This window comes from Octodon degus, unplaced genomic scaffold (assembly GCF_000260255.1).
Source record: "Octodon degus isolate 3935 unplaced genomic scaffold, OctDeg1.0 scaffold00033, whole genome shotgun sequence".
Taxonomy (NCBI): Eukaryota; Metazoa; Chordata; class Mammalia; order Rodentia; family Octodontidae; genus Octodon; species Octodon degus.
The window spans coordinates 15,860,133-15,874,782 of record NW_004524609.1 but is presented as its reverse complement, the minus strand read 5'-3'; the positions used below and the strand labels follow the sequence as shown (position 1 = coordinate 15,874,782).

The 14,650-nt window shown below is 51.0% G+C and overlaps 1 protein-coding gene across 3 annotated transcripts in view; it reads right to left on the bottom strand.

Moving 5' to 3' along the window:
• Positions 1 to 196: 196 nt before the first annotated feature.
• The window catches only part of Unk (unkempt family zinc finger), a 52,000-nt gene continuing 37,546 nt past the window's right edge, over positions 197 to 14,650 (bottom strand). The window contains exons 8-16 of one of the 3 annotated variants that reach the window (XM_023713903.1): positions 13,868 to 14,010; positions 13,313 to 13,513; positions 12,703 to 12,768; positions 12,154 to 12,328; positions 6,828 to 6,929; positions 6,542 to 6,730; positions 4,246 to 4,427; positions 3,407 to 3,442; positions 197 to 2,616 (exon numbers count right to left, since the gene is read on the bottom strand). In XM_023713903.1, the coding sequence (XP_023569671.1) occupies positions 2,461 to 2,616; positions 3,407 to 3,442; positions 4,246 to 4,427; positions 6,542 to 6,730; positions 6,828 to 6,929; positions 12,154 to 12,328; positions 12,703 to 12,768; positions 13,313 to 13,513; positions 13,868 to 14,010 (1,250 nt within the window). In that variant the 3' untranslated portion in view covers positions 197 to 2,460. Of the gene's footprint in view, positions 2,617 to 3,406; positions 3,665 to 4,245; positions 4,428 to 6,541; positions 6,731 to 6,827; positions 6,930 to 12,153; positions 12,329 to 12,702; positions 12,769 to 13,312; positions 13,514 to 13,867; positions 14,011 to 14,650 lie in introns of all 3 variants that reach the window. The other 2 variants (XM_012514506.2, XM_004630111.3) reach the window with 2 other exon arrangements.

Below are 14,650 nucleotides of genomic sequence, written 5' to 3'. Positions count from 1 at the left end.
AGGAACAAGAGGGAAACTATCTAAGACGAGGTGCCAGCTGTCCTAAGGGAGGGGAGTGGTCATTACTAGAAACAGCCAGTACCGACTTTTTGGCTCTGAGCTGGCAGGCAACGAGACTGACACCAGGGAACAGAAGGAGAAAGGTAGTCTGTCTGCTGTGTCTTCTTCCCTTTGAACAGCACCTGCCACCTAGAAATTTTCTTTTTTAAGAGCAGAATATATTTATTGGGGAAAGCAAACTTCTGTCTGACACAGAAGGGGTTCCAAGGGGTTTGCCCCTAGAAATTTTCCTACCACAAATTTTTTTAAAAATGCATTTTCCTCTATGAAAATCTTTTGTTGGCCTAAGGTGGATACTGGAAGGCTTGCCATACCATTTAGCCTCCTTTACAGCCAACAAGAGGCCTTAAGCTTCCTGCATGCAAGAGCCCCCAAGTTGCAAGAAGGGAGGTGGATGTGGGGCATCTTGCCAGAGGACCTGGATAGAGTAGCTGGTTTTAATGGAAATCGGCTGGGCTATGAAGAGGTCATTCATTACACCAGGCATATTGGTCACTGTGGTCCTTGGAAAGGTGGCCTGAGACTGAGTGGCCTGCTCTGGACAGCAGCAGGGCAGTCCTGCCTGGGGGATGCACACTGTGAAGCAACTGGTCATTCTAGCTGCAATCCTGGGGAAGTCATTTAACCTCAGCCTACAGGCTGCTGAAGGTGCGAGGGCCTCTAGTCCTGAGTCCCAGCCCAGTGGAGGGCAGGGCAGGGGGAGGCAGGAAATTTCCATAGCACTCCCCCTCCTTTTCCTTTTATATCTCTAAGCAAACCATCCCTATGGAAGGGCACTATTGTTCCTGTAAGGAATGATTAGGGGTTCACCACTCACAGCTGAGGACAGATCTCTAAATAAAAAAGTCACAGGGCTTGGGAGCTTAGTGTCCAAGGCTAGTGTCCCAGTTCCACAATCCCAACAGGTGTGGGTCGGAGGGCCAGTGAGCTCTCTGTGCCTGGATGGGCCCAAGCCTCTTCCGCTGAGCAGTCTGTGGCTGAGGCAGGGATCCTGCCCACCTTGAGATCTGCAAGGCTCATGTAGGGCCCACTTCCCATATAAACATGCTACCAAAAAGCAAGTTCATAGTTTATTTCCAATAGGTTTGCTCTATTGATTTTTGCATTTTTGTAAAAAAAAAAAAAAAGAGAAGTTTCCACTTGATTCATTGAAAGCCCTTTCGTGCTGAGCCCAAAAGGGGGTCTGGGCCAGGGCAGACCCTTCCAAGCGCTCTCAGTCCACCTCGCCCCAACTGCTGGGAGCGAGGCTGCTGCCCTCGGCCTGCATTGCCCTCCCGCCCCCACTGCATCTCTCTCTGTACAGAACAATTTTTAAAATTGAGCTAAGACACAATGTACATCAGACAGGCACACACACACATGCACACAGGCGTCTGCCCAGGACAGGCAGGACGTCAGCTGCACTCAAGAGAGCACCAAGGAATGCATACAGAGCCCCTCCTGGCGAGGAGGGCAGGGCCTGTGCCCCCCTTGGTCCTCAGGCCGCACTCCTCCCCAGTAATTGCTCTGCTAGCTGCCAGAGGGAGGGGCGGACGACACAGTGGCCGCACGCACCACAGAGGGGATGGGGAAGGGATGGCTGAAGGCAGTGCCAGCAAGGTGGGTGGCTCAAGGGCCGGGGAGGCTATTCTGGGGAGTCTAGGAGGAAAAACTGAGGGGGACCCCAGGCCTCAAGAACCTGAGGGAACTGGGCCTTGCCCCTAGGGGGGCTTCAAGGGCCCAGGTGCAGGACTGGGACTGGCCCCGAAGCTTCAGCCTGCCAGCCCCTGCAACTGCCACTAGGACTAAATAAACATTTGCTAAGCCCAGGAGCCAGGCTGTCTTAGGACCTCAGCAAAGCCTCAGGCCTCCCCGAGGCCCTCACAGCTGGGAAGCAGGTATGCTGTGGGTCCACCTGGGCCCCCCATAACCTCTTACAGGCCCTGGGCTGGAGAGGCAGGGGGAACAGGGCCTGCCCTGAAGGCATCTCTCCCCTCAGTCTCCTCTAGCTTCCCAACCTCCCCTTTCAGGCCCCAGCAAAAAGTTAAAAATAGTTTCTACATAAAAAGAGACAGAAACATTCTCTGCCAAGGCCAGTGGGAGAAGGGGGGACTTTCTGTCTGAGTGGGGAGGGTGGGGAGCGGGCAGGGGAGGACTGCAAAATAGTCTTTTCTTTAAAAAGTGCTTGGTAAGTCTGTTTTAAAGTGTGTGTCTATATCTATGTACAGATATACACACAGACACTGTGCACACGCTGGCCACCACGCACACCTGCACACAAGGAACTGTATACATGTACATAATCATATACATATACATACATACATACATACATATATATTATATATATATATATATATATATATACTTTAAAAAGTCCTAGATGAGCGATCCGGGCCTGGCTGGGCCAGTCCTGTAGCGTCACGACTGGAGGGTGTGGGCCCTACTGGGCTGACAGACAGGACACTCGCTGCCCTCAGCACAGAGCTCGCACAGCACGGCATGTTGGCATGGCAGCACTGCCCGGGTCTGCTCCTGACACTTAAGGCATTTCACCGATTGCATGTGGAAAACAGCCTGTAGGAAAAGTGACAGAGTAGTCACAAAAGTGGTTTCTGCTGCCAGCATGGCACCAAATCAGCAAGGAGTTCCCTTCATTCTCACGTAAGGCCCCTAGGAAGAAGAAACTGAGGCACAGAAATCAGTGTGTGCACAGGACCCCGCTGGCAGGAGGAGCAGCGTTAGGACTCAGCCTGCTCAGCTCCAGGGTCCTCCCTAGTGCTCTCCACAGCAGTCTCTGGGTTAGGACAGTGTGCTAGCTGCAGTTCCCGTCTCTCAGGGTTTTTCCTACTACCTCTGTTAAAGCCTATTTTCTCATTTAGTCTGTAGTGATTCTAGGTCCCCAAGTGAGAAAAATGAGACTTAGAGAGGGGCTACCACATGCCAAGGGGCCTGGCTGTCTAGAGAAGGAAAAACCTGCTCCTTTTACAGGTTACACTACCCTGGGAGCCCAACAAGGAACTTGGGAAAGCAGATGGGGCAGCTCCAGGGCCTGAGCCACTTAGAAATGTGTGCTGGTATGTGGAGAGCTACACAAGGGTGCCACACAGGGCCCAGGCATGTCCATGAGCTTAGGTGCCTGCAGCCACCCCTGCCTCATGTTTTCTCTTTTGCCTCCCCATGACCAGATTCTCTTCTTCACTTTCCTAGCAGGCTGACATGGTGAGTGCTGGCCCAGTGTTAGGCAGAACTCTCAGGAGGGTGGCTGTCCCCAGAGCAACCTGGATCAGGGCTGGTCAGGGCCTATGAATGCTGGGTGAGGCTACCATGCACCCCCCACCCATGTACCCTGACCTCAGGGGCTGACCTTGTCCACTTGCTCCAGGTGGGCCCGCAGCTGCTTCTGGAGGGAGTAGAGAGTGGAGAGTGAGAGTGCCTCCAGGTCGGGAAAGGTGGGCAGGGCCTGGGAGTCAGGCCCTGCATGAAGCCGCTCCAGCTCCTCTTGGAGCTTCTTCACCCGCACCTCCAGTGCATCCCGCTGCTCCCGGGCCAGCTCGCACTCTGCACCTGCAGCACTGGCCCGCTCACCGGCCTCCTCTGCCTCCTTTTTCCAGGCATCACAAGCCTGTGGGCCCAACACGCAGTGCCTTATCATAATGACCCCCTGCCCCTGTCCCCCTGTTCTCCCACAGAGCATCTCTGGGAACCTGTGTGGGACACTATGGCTGTGGAGCCTGCTGGCTTGCAGTCTGGGGAGGGGGCAGGGAGGAGGCTGATGCTGCCTGCAGAGGAGAGAGGTTTCAGGACCTGCAGGAGACCCACCTTCTGTGGGCAGGGAAGAGGAAGGGCCTAGCACAGCAGGACCACATCCTTGCCAGCACCCCCAGGGGCAGCTGGGTAATGGTTGGACAGATGGTCCATCTTAGAACCTAGAACCTACAATCCTGGAGAGTCAGGACTTCCAAGAGCAGCAGGTGGGCTTGCGGCTAGGGCTACAACAAACAGCTCCTGGAGGGAGTTCCAGGCCTGTGTGACACCAGCTGCTCCAGGATCCCAACTGGCAAAGCCAGTCCTCCTACAAAGAGGGCAAACAAAAGCTTCTGCTTTGTTCTTTTGAGCTTCCACTCTCTCACCCATCATGCCCACTCTGGGTAGAATGGGTATGCCACTAGGCACCAGGAACATCATGGGCATGGGGCCCTATACCTGCTTGGCCTGCTTCCAGGACTCCTCCCACCGCTTGATGGTGCCATTGGCTTCGTCAAGCTCCTGGCGTAACCGCGCCAGCTCAGCAGCCCCAGGTCCTGAGAGGAAGGCAGGGGAGGTGCCTGGGGAGAAGCTTCCAGAAGCAAAATGTTCCCAGATGCTGCTGTTCATCCCATTCAGACCTGCATGGAGGTGGGGTAGGGAAATATCAACTGTTCAGGGCCCAGGGGTTTCCTGGTGCTGGCTGAGCAGGGGGCCGATGTTTGAGGCCCCAGCACTCATCAGACTGGGGCATTCTGCCGGGACATTCTGAATGTTCCCTGGGCTGAACTGGACACAAACTTCAGCATCATTTGCTACTTAACAGCTGCCACTTAACAGCATTCCCATGTGTAAAATGAGGCTCCCATTACTGGCCTCAGAGGAGGACTCAGGAAGTACTGCATGGGAGAATAGCCTAAAGACTCCTACAGGGGCAATTTGTGAGTGACTTCACAATTCAGCTAGAGCTCACAAGACCTTCTTACACCTTAGGGCCCTGACTGGAAGAAGTGGAGGAAAAGCCATAGGCTAGCATTTCACAGGTCAGGAGGGTTGGAGTGGGAGGTGCCAGGCAGCCCGGGCCCCTCCCATGGCCTACAGCCTCCGAGAGAATGTGCTACCAGGAATCACAAGAACAGTGAGTGATGACAGGTAGGTTCCACGTGGGTGTTGAATCAAAGCCTTCTTTCTCACAAGCTAAGCTGCCTACTCACCTGCTCACATACTCAGTGGAAGAGTACCAACATTTGGGGCCATGCTTGCTGGTCTCCAGGGCAGGCCCCCATCTTGGGACCACCCACCATCCCTGGTCTCCTTCATGCCCAGACATTTTAGTGACTTCTTCCTTGTTACCTTTCTTACTAATCCAGCCAGATGTTCCAGAAACAGAGCTCAGGCATTGTCCTAGAGCAACAAGTGTACACATACAAGGGGTACATTGTTCTATAGAGCCCCTATATTGTACACTGTCTTGGAGCTCATCTGCCCTGTCCTAGAGGTGGGACCTCGAGATTGCCGTACTGATATTAGACTGCCCTGCAGCAACTCTGCTACCCACACTGCTCCCGTCCTCATGTAGGTGGCATTTACACTCTTGAGGAGGAGCTGCTTCTCAGAGGCACACTACTGAATCCCTGTTCAGTGAGGTTCGTCTCAGTAGATCCTAATGTCTACACCTCTGTCTCCTGCCCTAATGGCAGAGGCCATCTGGCCAATACTTGCACCTATATGAATGTTGATTCATGTGGTGAGGGGCTGTATAAGGCCAGCAGGCAGGCCCCAGAACAGAGGTACATTGTAACACTAATACTATGCAAACACAGCCCACACAATAGAGCAAACTCATCTGAACTAAAAGATGCTATCAAGCCTCCAGGGGATCAGGAAAGTGCCACACCTGGTCAGAACTTCAGAATTCAGTCCCTCTGTCTGATTGGGAGGCCCAGCATCTTCAGGACTGTGTCTTTTTGGCCTCTGAACCACTGCCATAGAAGCCAGTGCTGCTAACAGGCACCCTGTTCTGGCCTGTGCCAGATGCTTTATGCCCCTATTACCTCAGGGACAGTATACGAGTGCCCATGAGATGAGCCCCTGGCTGTGATGTTAGGGCCTCTAGGTCTCCTGTAGGGGACCTGTGGGGCCCCAGCCTCCATTGTTCTAATGCTGGGCTGGGCAAATAGCCTTCTGGGCTAGATCTGAGTATCTCTCTGATGGTTTTGTTTGCCAGAAGGAGTACCCTGAACCTGGGGTGGGCCTGCTCCAACGTCTCCCTTGGTCTACCGCCACTTTGGTTTGTGTGAGCAGCCTCTGAGAGCTCTGGGTGACTATATCAAATTGTATTTTATTTGTCGGGTGCTAGGAAAGCACTCTCCTACTGGAGTCTCCTCCCAAATTTTTTTTTTTCCAGTACTGGGAATTGAACTCAGGACCCTGTGCTTGCCAGGAAAGCGCTTATTCTACTGAGCTATCTCTCCCCCACCCCCCAACTTCTTGACTGGGCTAAAACTGCACTGAAGACAAGCTCTTGACCTGGGCAACTTGAGGACCACTGCTTCTTGCCACCCTGGCCTGTCCTAGCATTTGCTTACAGCATTTCATTTAACCCAACTATGGTACCCACTTCATGTACAGGAAACTTAGCAAAAAGATCCAATTATTCATCCACAATCTCAAAGGCAAGAGTGGTGAAATCTGCCAGCTCAAAGCCCCTGTCTAATCTCTAGCATAGGTTTCCTCCCCAGTCTCCTCTCCTTACCCAAGGATCCATGTGACGCTGAGGTTCCCAGAAAGGTGTTTTCTGACTGGCTCAGGTGGCCCTGAGGCTGCTGGAGGAAATGTGAAGAGAGGCTGACAGGAGGAGATGGGGATGCGGAGTGAAAAGAGGCGGAGCTGCCCAAGGAGCCGGGGATGTTCACAGGTGCAGAGCTCTGCAGCAAACTGCCACCTGTAAGAGAGGCACCAGGGGCAACTGAGTGAGGCTAGGCAAGCCACACCAAGCAGAGAGCACCTCCCAGTCACCAGGTCCAACCACTGCTCAGTACCGATTGTGATGCTGCTGGGATGGGGCACAGTGCTGTTATCAAAAGTCTTCTCCAAGGCAGCCACCCCAAACTCATTCAGGTCCAGGTCATCCAAGGCAGACTCTAGGCACAGAGAGATCCAGATGTGGGCCTCCCAGGAGCCATTGCTCTAGGCTCCAGGCCCTCAGTGACCTTGCCCACTGCATCTACTGCCCCCACTGAAACTTTTCTTGGGCTCTCCCTCTGCCAAGACTGACCCTGAAGCTATCTGCCTAATCCAATCCAAGTATCTCTCCTTTCTGAAGCTGGCTTTGATGCCCCAGGTGGAATCAAGTTCCAATCCAAGTTTGCCTCTGACAGGGGGTTTCGGGATATGTGTCTCACCCTGACCTTGCTGGGGGTGATTAGGTCTCTGGGCCCTCCGTGGCCAGGGCACACTGGGTCCTTGACAAATGCCAATGCCCTCCCCTGAACTGGCCAGGGGTGGGAGGCAGGGAGTGGGAACAGATTCTCTCCAACAGAGCAAAACCCCACATCATTATCTGTCTCTTCGAAGGACCTCCAATAGGATTAGGTACAAAGGAGGAAGTCATAAATGAGTTATAAAGGAAATGGGCATTGACCTTATGGTGCTGGGAACTGAACTGAGGGCCTCCCACATGCCAAGTACACACTCTGTCCAGAGCTACATCCCATCCCAGAGACCCTGATTTCTAATATCCAGCACTTGGATGTGAGGGTGATCTGGCTGCGACATGTCACCCCACTGATTGCCAGGGTTAATTCAGCTGATCTGGCTGGCTAGGCGGGGGTCCCCTTTCTCCCTCAACGGTACATGTGCATCCCTCCCGAAGCTGCGTGCTTGGTCAAAGAGGACGACCACCCCCATAGAGGAGGACTGGTCCTCAGTCAAGGGTATACGAGCAGCTGTGCTCCCCTGCCAGAACCTCCAAACAAGCTCTAATATCCAACACTCTGAGGACAAGTGTGTGTAGGCTGCTGGCTGCACAAGGACACCTTATAATAAAATGAATGGAGACAGGATATGACATGTCTTGGAGACTGTGAATTATATGAAAGAGTTTTCTGAGCTAGTTTTTTTTTTTTTTTTTTTTTTTTAATGTATTTAGGACAAGGTCTACAAAGTCTACAGGGTCTCACTACACTGATTCTCCTGTTTTCAGCCTCCCAAGTGCTGGGATTACAGGCACATGCCACCACAAATCACCAGTATGCCCCTGGGGGTGGGGCCAGCACAGCACACCAAGGATCAAACTGGGGAAACACTGAGCTCTGCCTAAGCAGGCACTTTAGTCCGTTGAGATATCTGGTTGCCCCCCCCCCCTTTTTTGAGCTAGTCTTAACTTTACACGTGTTTATTTTCTCCCTATTTTTTAAAGCTTTTTACTAGTATTAGGCTCCAAACCCTTGTACTGGGCTATATCTTCAAACCCCATCTTTTTGTTCTTTTGTTTCAAAATAGGTTGTAAGTCACTGTTATGGTTTGTGACTAGTTGTTCCCCTGAAGCCTCAAGCAGTTATGCAGTGGATTTCCAGAGGCTGTAATTAATTCATGATCCAATGCTGGGATTATGGGTCTGAGTACTACACTGGGGCAGATAGCCTGGATGCAGTATAAGGAAGGGAGAGAGATTTGTGCTCTCGGTTTTCTGCCAATGCAGCTGCTGCTCCTTTTTGCTCTTGCTATTTTCTACCTCCATGAACTGCTTCCCTCTGCTTTGTGCCACTATGCCTTGGAGCCAGCAGAGTATGGACTAAAACCTCCACAAACCATGAGCTAAATAAAGCTTTCCTTCTTTGAGTGTCAGGTATTTTGTCCCAGCAATGAGAAAAAAGGAACTGAGACAAAATCTGCTACCAAGAAATGGAGTCATTCCTGTGACTATACCTGACTAAGTGGTTCAAGAGCCTTTGGCAATGGCTTATGGGAAAAGACAGGAAAGGTTCAGGGATGTTGCCTAAAAGAGAAGCAGTGGAACACCTTCAGCTGTTCTGTATGAGAGATTCTTGTCAGAGCTCAGACTACCGGAATGCTGATAGAAATCTTGCCTGTAAAGACGAGCCTCGGGAGGTTTCTTCTGGGAAGGTTTGCATTGGTGTTTGGGCTCCAGATGATATATGTTACAGGTTGGCAGAAAGTTTGTCTACATTTTGCTCTCATCCAGATACTCTGCCTGAGACTGAGATTAAGTGAGGAAGCCTGCTTAATCAGGCAAACGAAATTTTAAGGTAATTGTGCGTTGAAGCAGTGGCATGGCTATTGTTGGGGGCTTTTAGTCAGCTTTATGTTGAGAATCAAGAGCAAAGAGCCCTGCAGGATGATTGAAAATATTGTGAGTTTGGCCAGAAAAGAAGCACCAATAAATCTTTGAACTGCAAAGATGGAACTGAGGAGATCTCAATTGCTAAGAAGGAACTGGAGAACAGAAAAGATGACCTGAGGGCATCACAAGCAGCAGCAAATCTCCACCCTTTGTAGTCTCAAAACTGCAAAAGTAGGGCTGCGGACGTAGCTCACTAGCATAAGCACCTGTCTGGCAAGTGCAAGGTCCCTAGTTCAATCCTCAGTACTTAAAAAAAAAAAAAAAAAAAAAAACCTGCAAAAAAGACTTTGCTTTGCGGAGAAAGCTGCGCAGCGCCATGTTCCAGAATGGTGGCAGCAGCCACACCAGATTCCAGGATGGCATTGTTATACAGAATCTGTTCCTCAGAATGAAGGTCAGAGTAGTCAACAATCCAGGTACTTGACCCCTCCAGCCAAGACAGAAGAAAACCTGACTACTGCTTCACCTGGCAGCAGACCTTGGCATCACCCATGTGGTGTTGGTTTTGGGCACATGCAGAATGCAAGAGTTCTGAGGCTAAGAAGGCTTCCTTCCACCTTGATTTCAGAAGGCCTACAAGGCCAGAGTGCCCCTAGGAGGGCAGTGTGCGAAGCTATGAGTGAGAAGCCTTAAGTGCAGTGGAGATCCCAGAAGTTTGGAAAAGCCATAAATGTGGATCATCTAAAACAAGCTGCAAGAAAGGGGCAAAGTAGGCCTAAGAGAGAAGACATGGGAACTACCATTAAAAGTGCTGTAGGGGTGCTGGTGAGATAGCTCAGCAGAATAAGTGCTTGCCTGACAAGCGCAGGGTCCTGAGTTCAGTCCCCAGTACTAAAAAAAAAAGAAAAGAAAAAAGTGTCGTAGGGTGGAGCCATGTAAAGTCTTTGGAGCTCAAAACTCATCACAGATTACTTTGGAAGTTCCATATGAAACTGCAGGACAAAAGTTTGCCCTGCTGGATTCTGGACTTGCTTTGGTCCCAATTCCTTGTATCCCCTTGTTTGTACCTTCTGGAATGGTAATGTTTATCTTATGCCACTGAATGTTGGAAGTGTTTAACTTTTCATTTGTACAGGGGCTCACAGTTGAGTTTGTCTTAGACCTTGGAAGAGACTTGGGAGTTGGACTTTTCAGCATTGTTGAAATTGTTAGGACTTTGGCAACTCTTAAGAGATGGACTAAAATACCTTTTGCATAATGGGATGTGCATGAGTCTTGGGGGCCCACGGGTGGAATGTTATAGTTTGTTTAGTTGCTGGCCCACCCCAAGCCTCATGCAGTCATGGGGCAGACTTCTAGAGGTTGTGATAAATTCATGATCCAATGCTGGGATTATGGGTGTGAGTGATATACCAGCCCTGGGGCAGATAATCTGGAAACAGTATAAAGAAGGGAGAGAGGCTTGCTCTCTTTGATTTTTTCCACTGCTGCCCCCTTTTTGGTCTTGCTGTTTTCTGCCACCATGTACTGCTGCCCTCAGTCATGTGCTACTCTGCCTTGGAGCCAGCCAAGTACAGACTAAAACCTCTATAAACTGTGAGCTAAATAAACCTTTCCTTCCTTAATTTTGGGTATTTTGTCCCAGCAACGAAAGAAAAGTAATAGAGACAGTCACCAAATAACCAAGGTGGGGCTTGAATTTGTAATCTTTTGCCTCAGCCTCCCAAAGTGTTAGGATTATAGACATGTATGACCATGCCCATCTGGTTGTTTTATTGTTTGTTTATTTTCTTCATTCATTGTAGTACTGGGGTTGAACCTAGAACTTTACACTAAGCTACATTCCCAGTACCTCCCACCTTTTTTTTTTTTTTTTTTTTTTTTTTTGTGGAACAGGGGATTGAACTTAGGCCCTTGAGCTTGCCAGGGAAGCACTTATTCTACTGAGCCATCTCCCCAGCCACACACACCCCTTTTTGATACCAGAGATCAAACTCAGGACCTAATGCTTGCCAGGCAAACACTTATACCACCGAACTATCTCCCTGGCCCCTAACCCCCCTGCCTTTTTTTTTTTTTTTTTTTGCGGAACCAGGGATTGAACTCAGGCCCTTGAGCTTACTAGGCAAACGATTATTCTACTGAGCCATCTCCCTGGCCCCCCAACCCCTTTTTTGGAGAGGTTTTTTTTTTTTGCGGAACCAGGGATTCAACTCAGACTATTGCGCTTGCTAGGTCCCTGGCCCCCATGGAGAGGTTTCATAGTTAGGTATGGTGGCATACCCCTGTAATCCCAGCACTCTAGGAGACTGAGGCAGCAGCATCCTGATTCAAAACCCACTAGACTACATAGTAAGTATAACTTACACAGTAAAAAACAAAACAGCCAGGCGTGGTGGCACATGCTTGTAATTCCAGCACCTGGGAGATTGAGGCAGCAGAATTACCTCAAGTTCAAGGCCAGCTTAGGCTACATAGTGAGTTCTTGGCCACCCTGAACTACAAAGTGAGACCCTGTTTCAAAACAAAACAGATTTCAAAGACAGGATCTCAGAGCCAGCCAAATAGCTCAACGGATTAAAGCACCTGAAAGCAGGTGCAGGTATAGGGGCCAAAGGTTTGATCCCCAGCATGCATATTGGACCCACCCCCAGGGCATGCTGAGATGGAATGGAGACTGGGTGTGGTGGGGCACACCTATAATCCCAGCACTTGGGAGGCTAAAAACAGGAGAATCACTAGAGTCCAATCTAGTAGTAAGACCCTAAACACCCTGTAGACCCTTCCCCCACCTCCCCCCCAAAATAAGACCTTGCTAAATAGCCCAGGTTGGGCTCAAACTTGCAATTCTCATGCCTCAGCCTCCTGAGCAGTTGGGAGATTACAGGTATGCAACCCACTTATTTCCCTTTCACTCAAAGAGCCCACAGTGCCCACCCTGACACCCCTTGATCAGCTGTCTTAAGGTAGCTGGTATACTGATTGACATCTACCTCACAGGCCTGCTCTCCCTGCCTACATACAGGCCCAATCCCAGGCTCACACATGCCTAGCCTGATTACCTATGACCGACTCTACCGTGTCGCTGGTGGGATAGAAGGGCAGAGCATTTGCATTCATGCCGGGGGTGCTGCTGGTGCCCGCGGGGCTGGGGGGAGTAGCTGCCAGGCTGGAGGTAATACTGGAAGAGATGCTTGAGGTCAGGGGGCTGCCCACAGGGAGGATACCCAGCACGTCCTGAAACGAAAGTTAGGAGAGACAATGGGCAGCCTGCCTGTGGAACCATGGCTGGGAGCTGGGGATAAGCTGATGAAGACCAGATGTAGGGATTAGGACACTAGCCACTCCAGCCCTACACTGAGACCAGGGCAGCCACACTCCCACACCTTGTGGTGAGGCTGGAAGTGGAATGCCACTTGCCACTACCAGTACAGTGGGGACAGTGAACAGTGTGGTCCCTGGCGCAATGTGATGCTCACGAAACACCTCTGACTGCCAGTATGATGAGAAGGGATAGGCTCCAGGGCCTAATCCCCACTCTCTGGGGTTTTCAGCCTGTCTTGTCCATGACAAGATACCAGGATGGAAGCAGGGAACCAAGAGTTCTGTACCTGTTTCGGCTGAAGCAGAGGCTGTTCTTGACTCCTGGGCTCTAGTGAGTGGGGTTTTAGTTTGGCCTGAGAGAGAAAAATTGGAAAGGAGGTCAATGTAGTGCTGGGGAGCTCTCAGTCAAGAGGCACACCTGACCCTGCTGTAGAGCACCTTGGTTGGGGACCAGGATACAGGTGGTGGCAAAGTCAACTGTTTTGGTACCCCCTCTTCCACCCCACGCCACTCCTTCCTCTGCCCTAAGCAGGAAGCTGCCTTCTATGCCTGAGAGGCCCAACTTTCTCTCCAATGCTCCCCACCCCCCGGCCTGCCATTCCATCAAAGCAACAGCAGGCAGGCAAAGAACTGCAACCTGGTGGGACTCCTGCCCTGCGACTGACTAGCTCTGTGGCCTTTGCGAAGCAATGTAATCTCTTGAGCCTTCCTAGCCTCCTCTGGAAACAAGACAACATTACTCACTGCTCAGTCCTACAGAGGCCAAGGAAAAGGAGGCCTAACTCCCAGCCTCTGTCCACAGCAGGACCAAGCCTCTCCTTCATGCTCCTTTCACCTCATGCAGAAGGGGAAGCTCACTGGGCTTAGGCATTTTCTGACACACTGCTCATCCCTTACCTGGCATTTGAAATTTTTCAGGTACTCAGCTCCCACCTGATCTTCCCTCTCGAAGCCAGGAGCCTTCTTATAGCTGCCAGGGGCGAGGCTGGATTCCCCAGGGAAGACCAGGCCCTCTAGGTTCATAGGCTTCCTGCTGGGGCCTGGTGGGGAGCCACAGAGGTTGGACGGGCTGCCCAGGCTGCTGCTCCTGCAGAGGAGCTGCAGGGAAGAATGGGAGCTGGTGAGCACGACACAGGCTGGGGTCTGACCCACTCTCCATCCCTGCCTCAAAGGGACTCTTCAAAAAGGGGCTTGGTTCCATTTTCAAATACCAACGGGTAGAAACAAGCACCCTGAGCCTCTGAGGGTTTGGCAGGGAGATACGACAGCAGGGTTTGTTCCAAAATGATCAATACAGGACCTGAAGATACAAACCCTGCCCCCACTACAACACAGAAGATCCCTGGGGCAGGAAAGGCAAGATCCTTTAGCTTGAGGACAAATACCAGGGCTTCTCCCCAAGCACAAGCTGAGGGGTCTTGGGTGCACCCACTCCCCAGGACAGGCACGTACGGCACTGAGGTCAGGGGCATGCGGGCTGGAGGGGCTCACAGGCACCGAGTCTCCGGCAGCAGATGGCATGTACAAGACGGGACCTGGCTGGGTGGGGCTCGATACAGCTGAGGAAGGCTGCAGGTCGTCACTTAGGGGTGGCTCTGCAAGAGGGGGGCAGGGGTCAGCCAGCTTAATGCCTCCAAAAATGCTCCTGGCTATCTTCCAAAGGAAATTGTGTACCCCTAGTACTTAACAAGACCATATTATTTCATCAACATTGTGTGCTCTGCCCTCACTATGTGCCAGTACTCTGCATTAACTGTGTATCATCACAGTGATGAAAAAAATACACATTAATATCATGGTCTTTATTTTATTTCTTTACTTTTCTTGTGGTACTGGGCTTTGAATCCAAGGCTTTGTAAGCTCCATACCCAGCCCTTAAAAATGTTTGAGGGCCAACAAGATAGCTCAGCTGACTGTGCTCCTGCTTAGGCAAGTGCAGGGACTGAGTTCAATCCCCATTACCACATGCTGTGCTGGCCCTGCCCCCAGAAGTGCTGAGCTACCCATCTGAGACTGGGCATGGTGACATATGCCTATAATCCCAGCACTGTGGGGTCTGGAAACAGGAAGATCATTATGGTCTGAGCTGCTAAGGCAAGAGGACTGATGTAAGCTGAAGGTTGGCCAGTTTGGGCTACACTGTGAGTTCAAGGTCAGCCTGAACTGCAATGAAAACTTGTCTCAAAAAAAAAAAAAAAAAAAAAAATAGAAGGGAACTTCTTCGATTTACAAAAA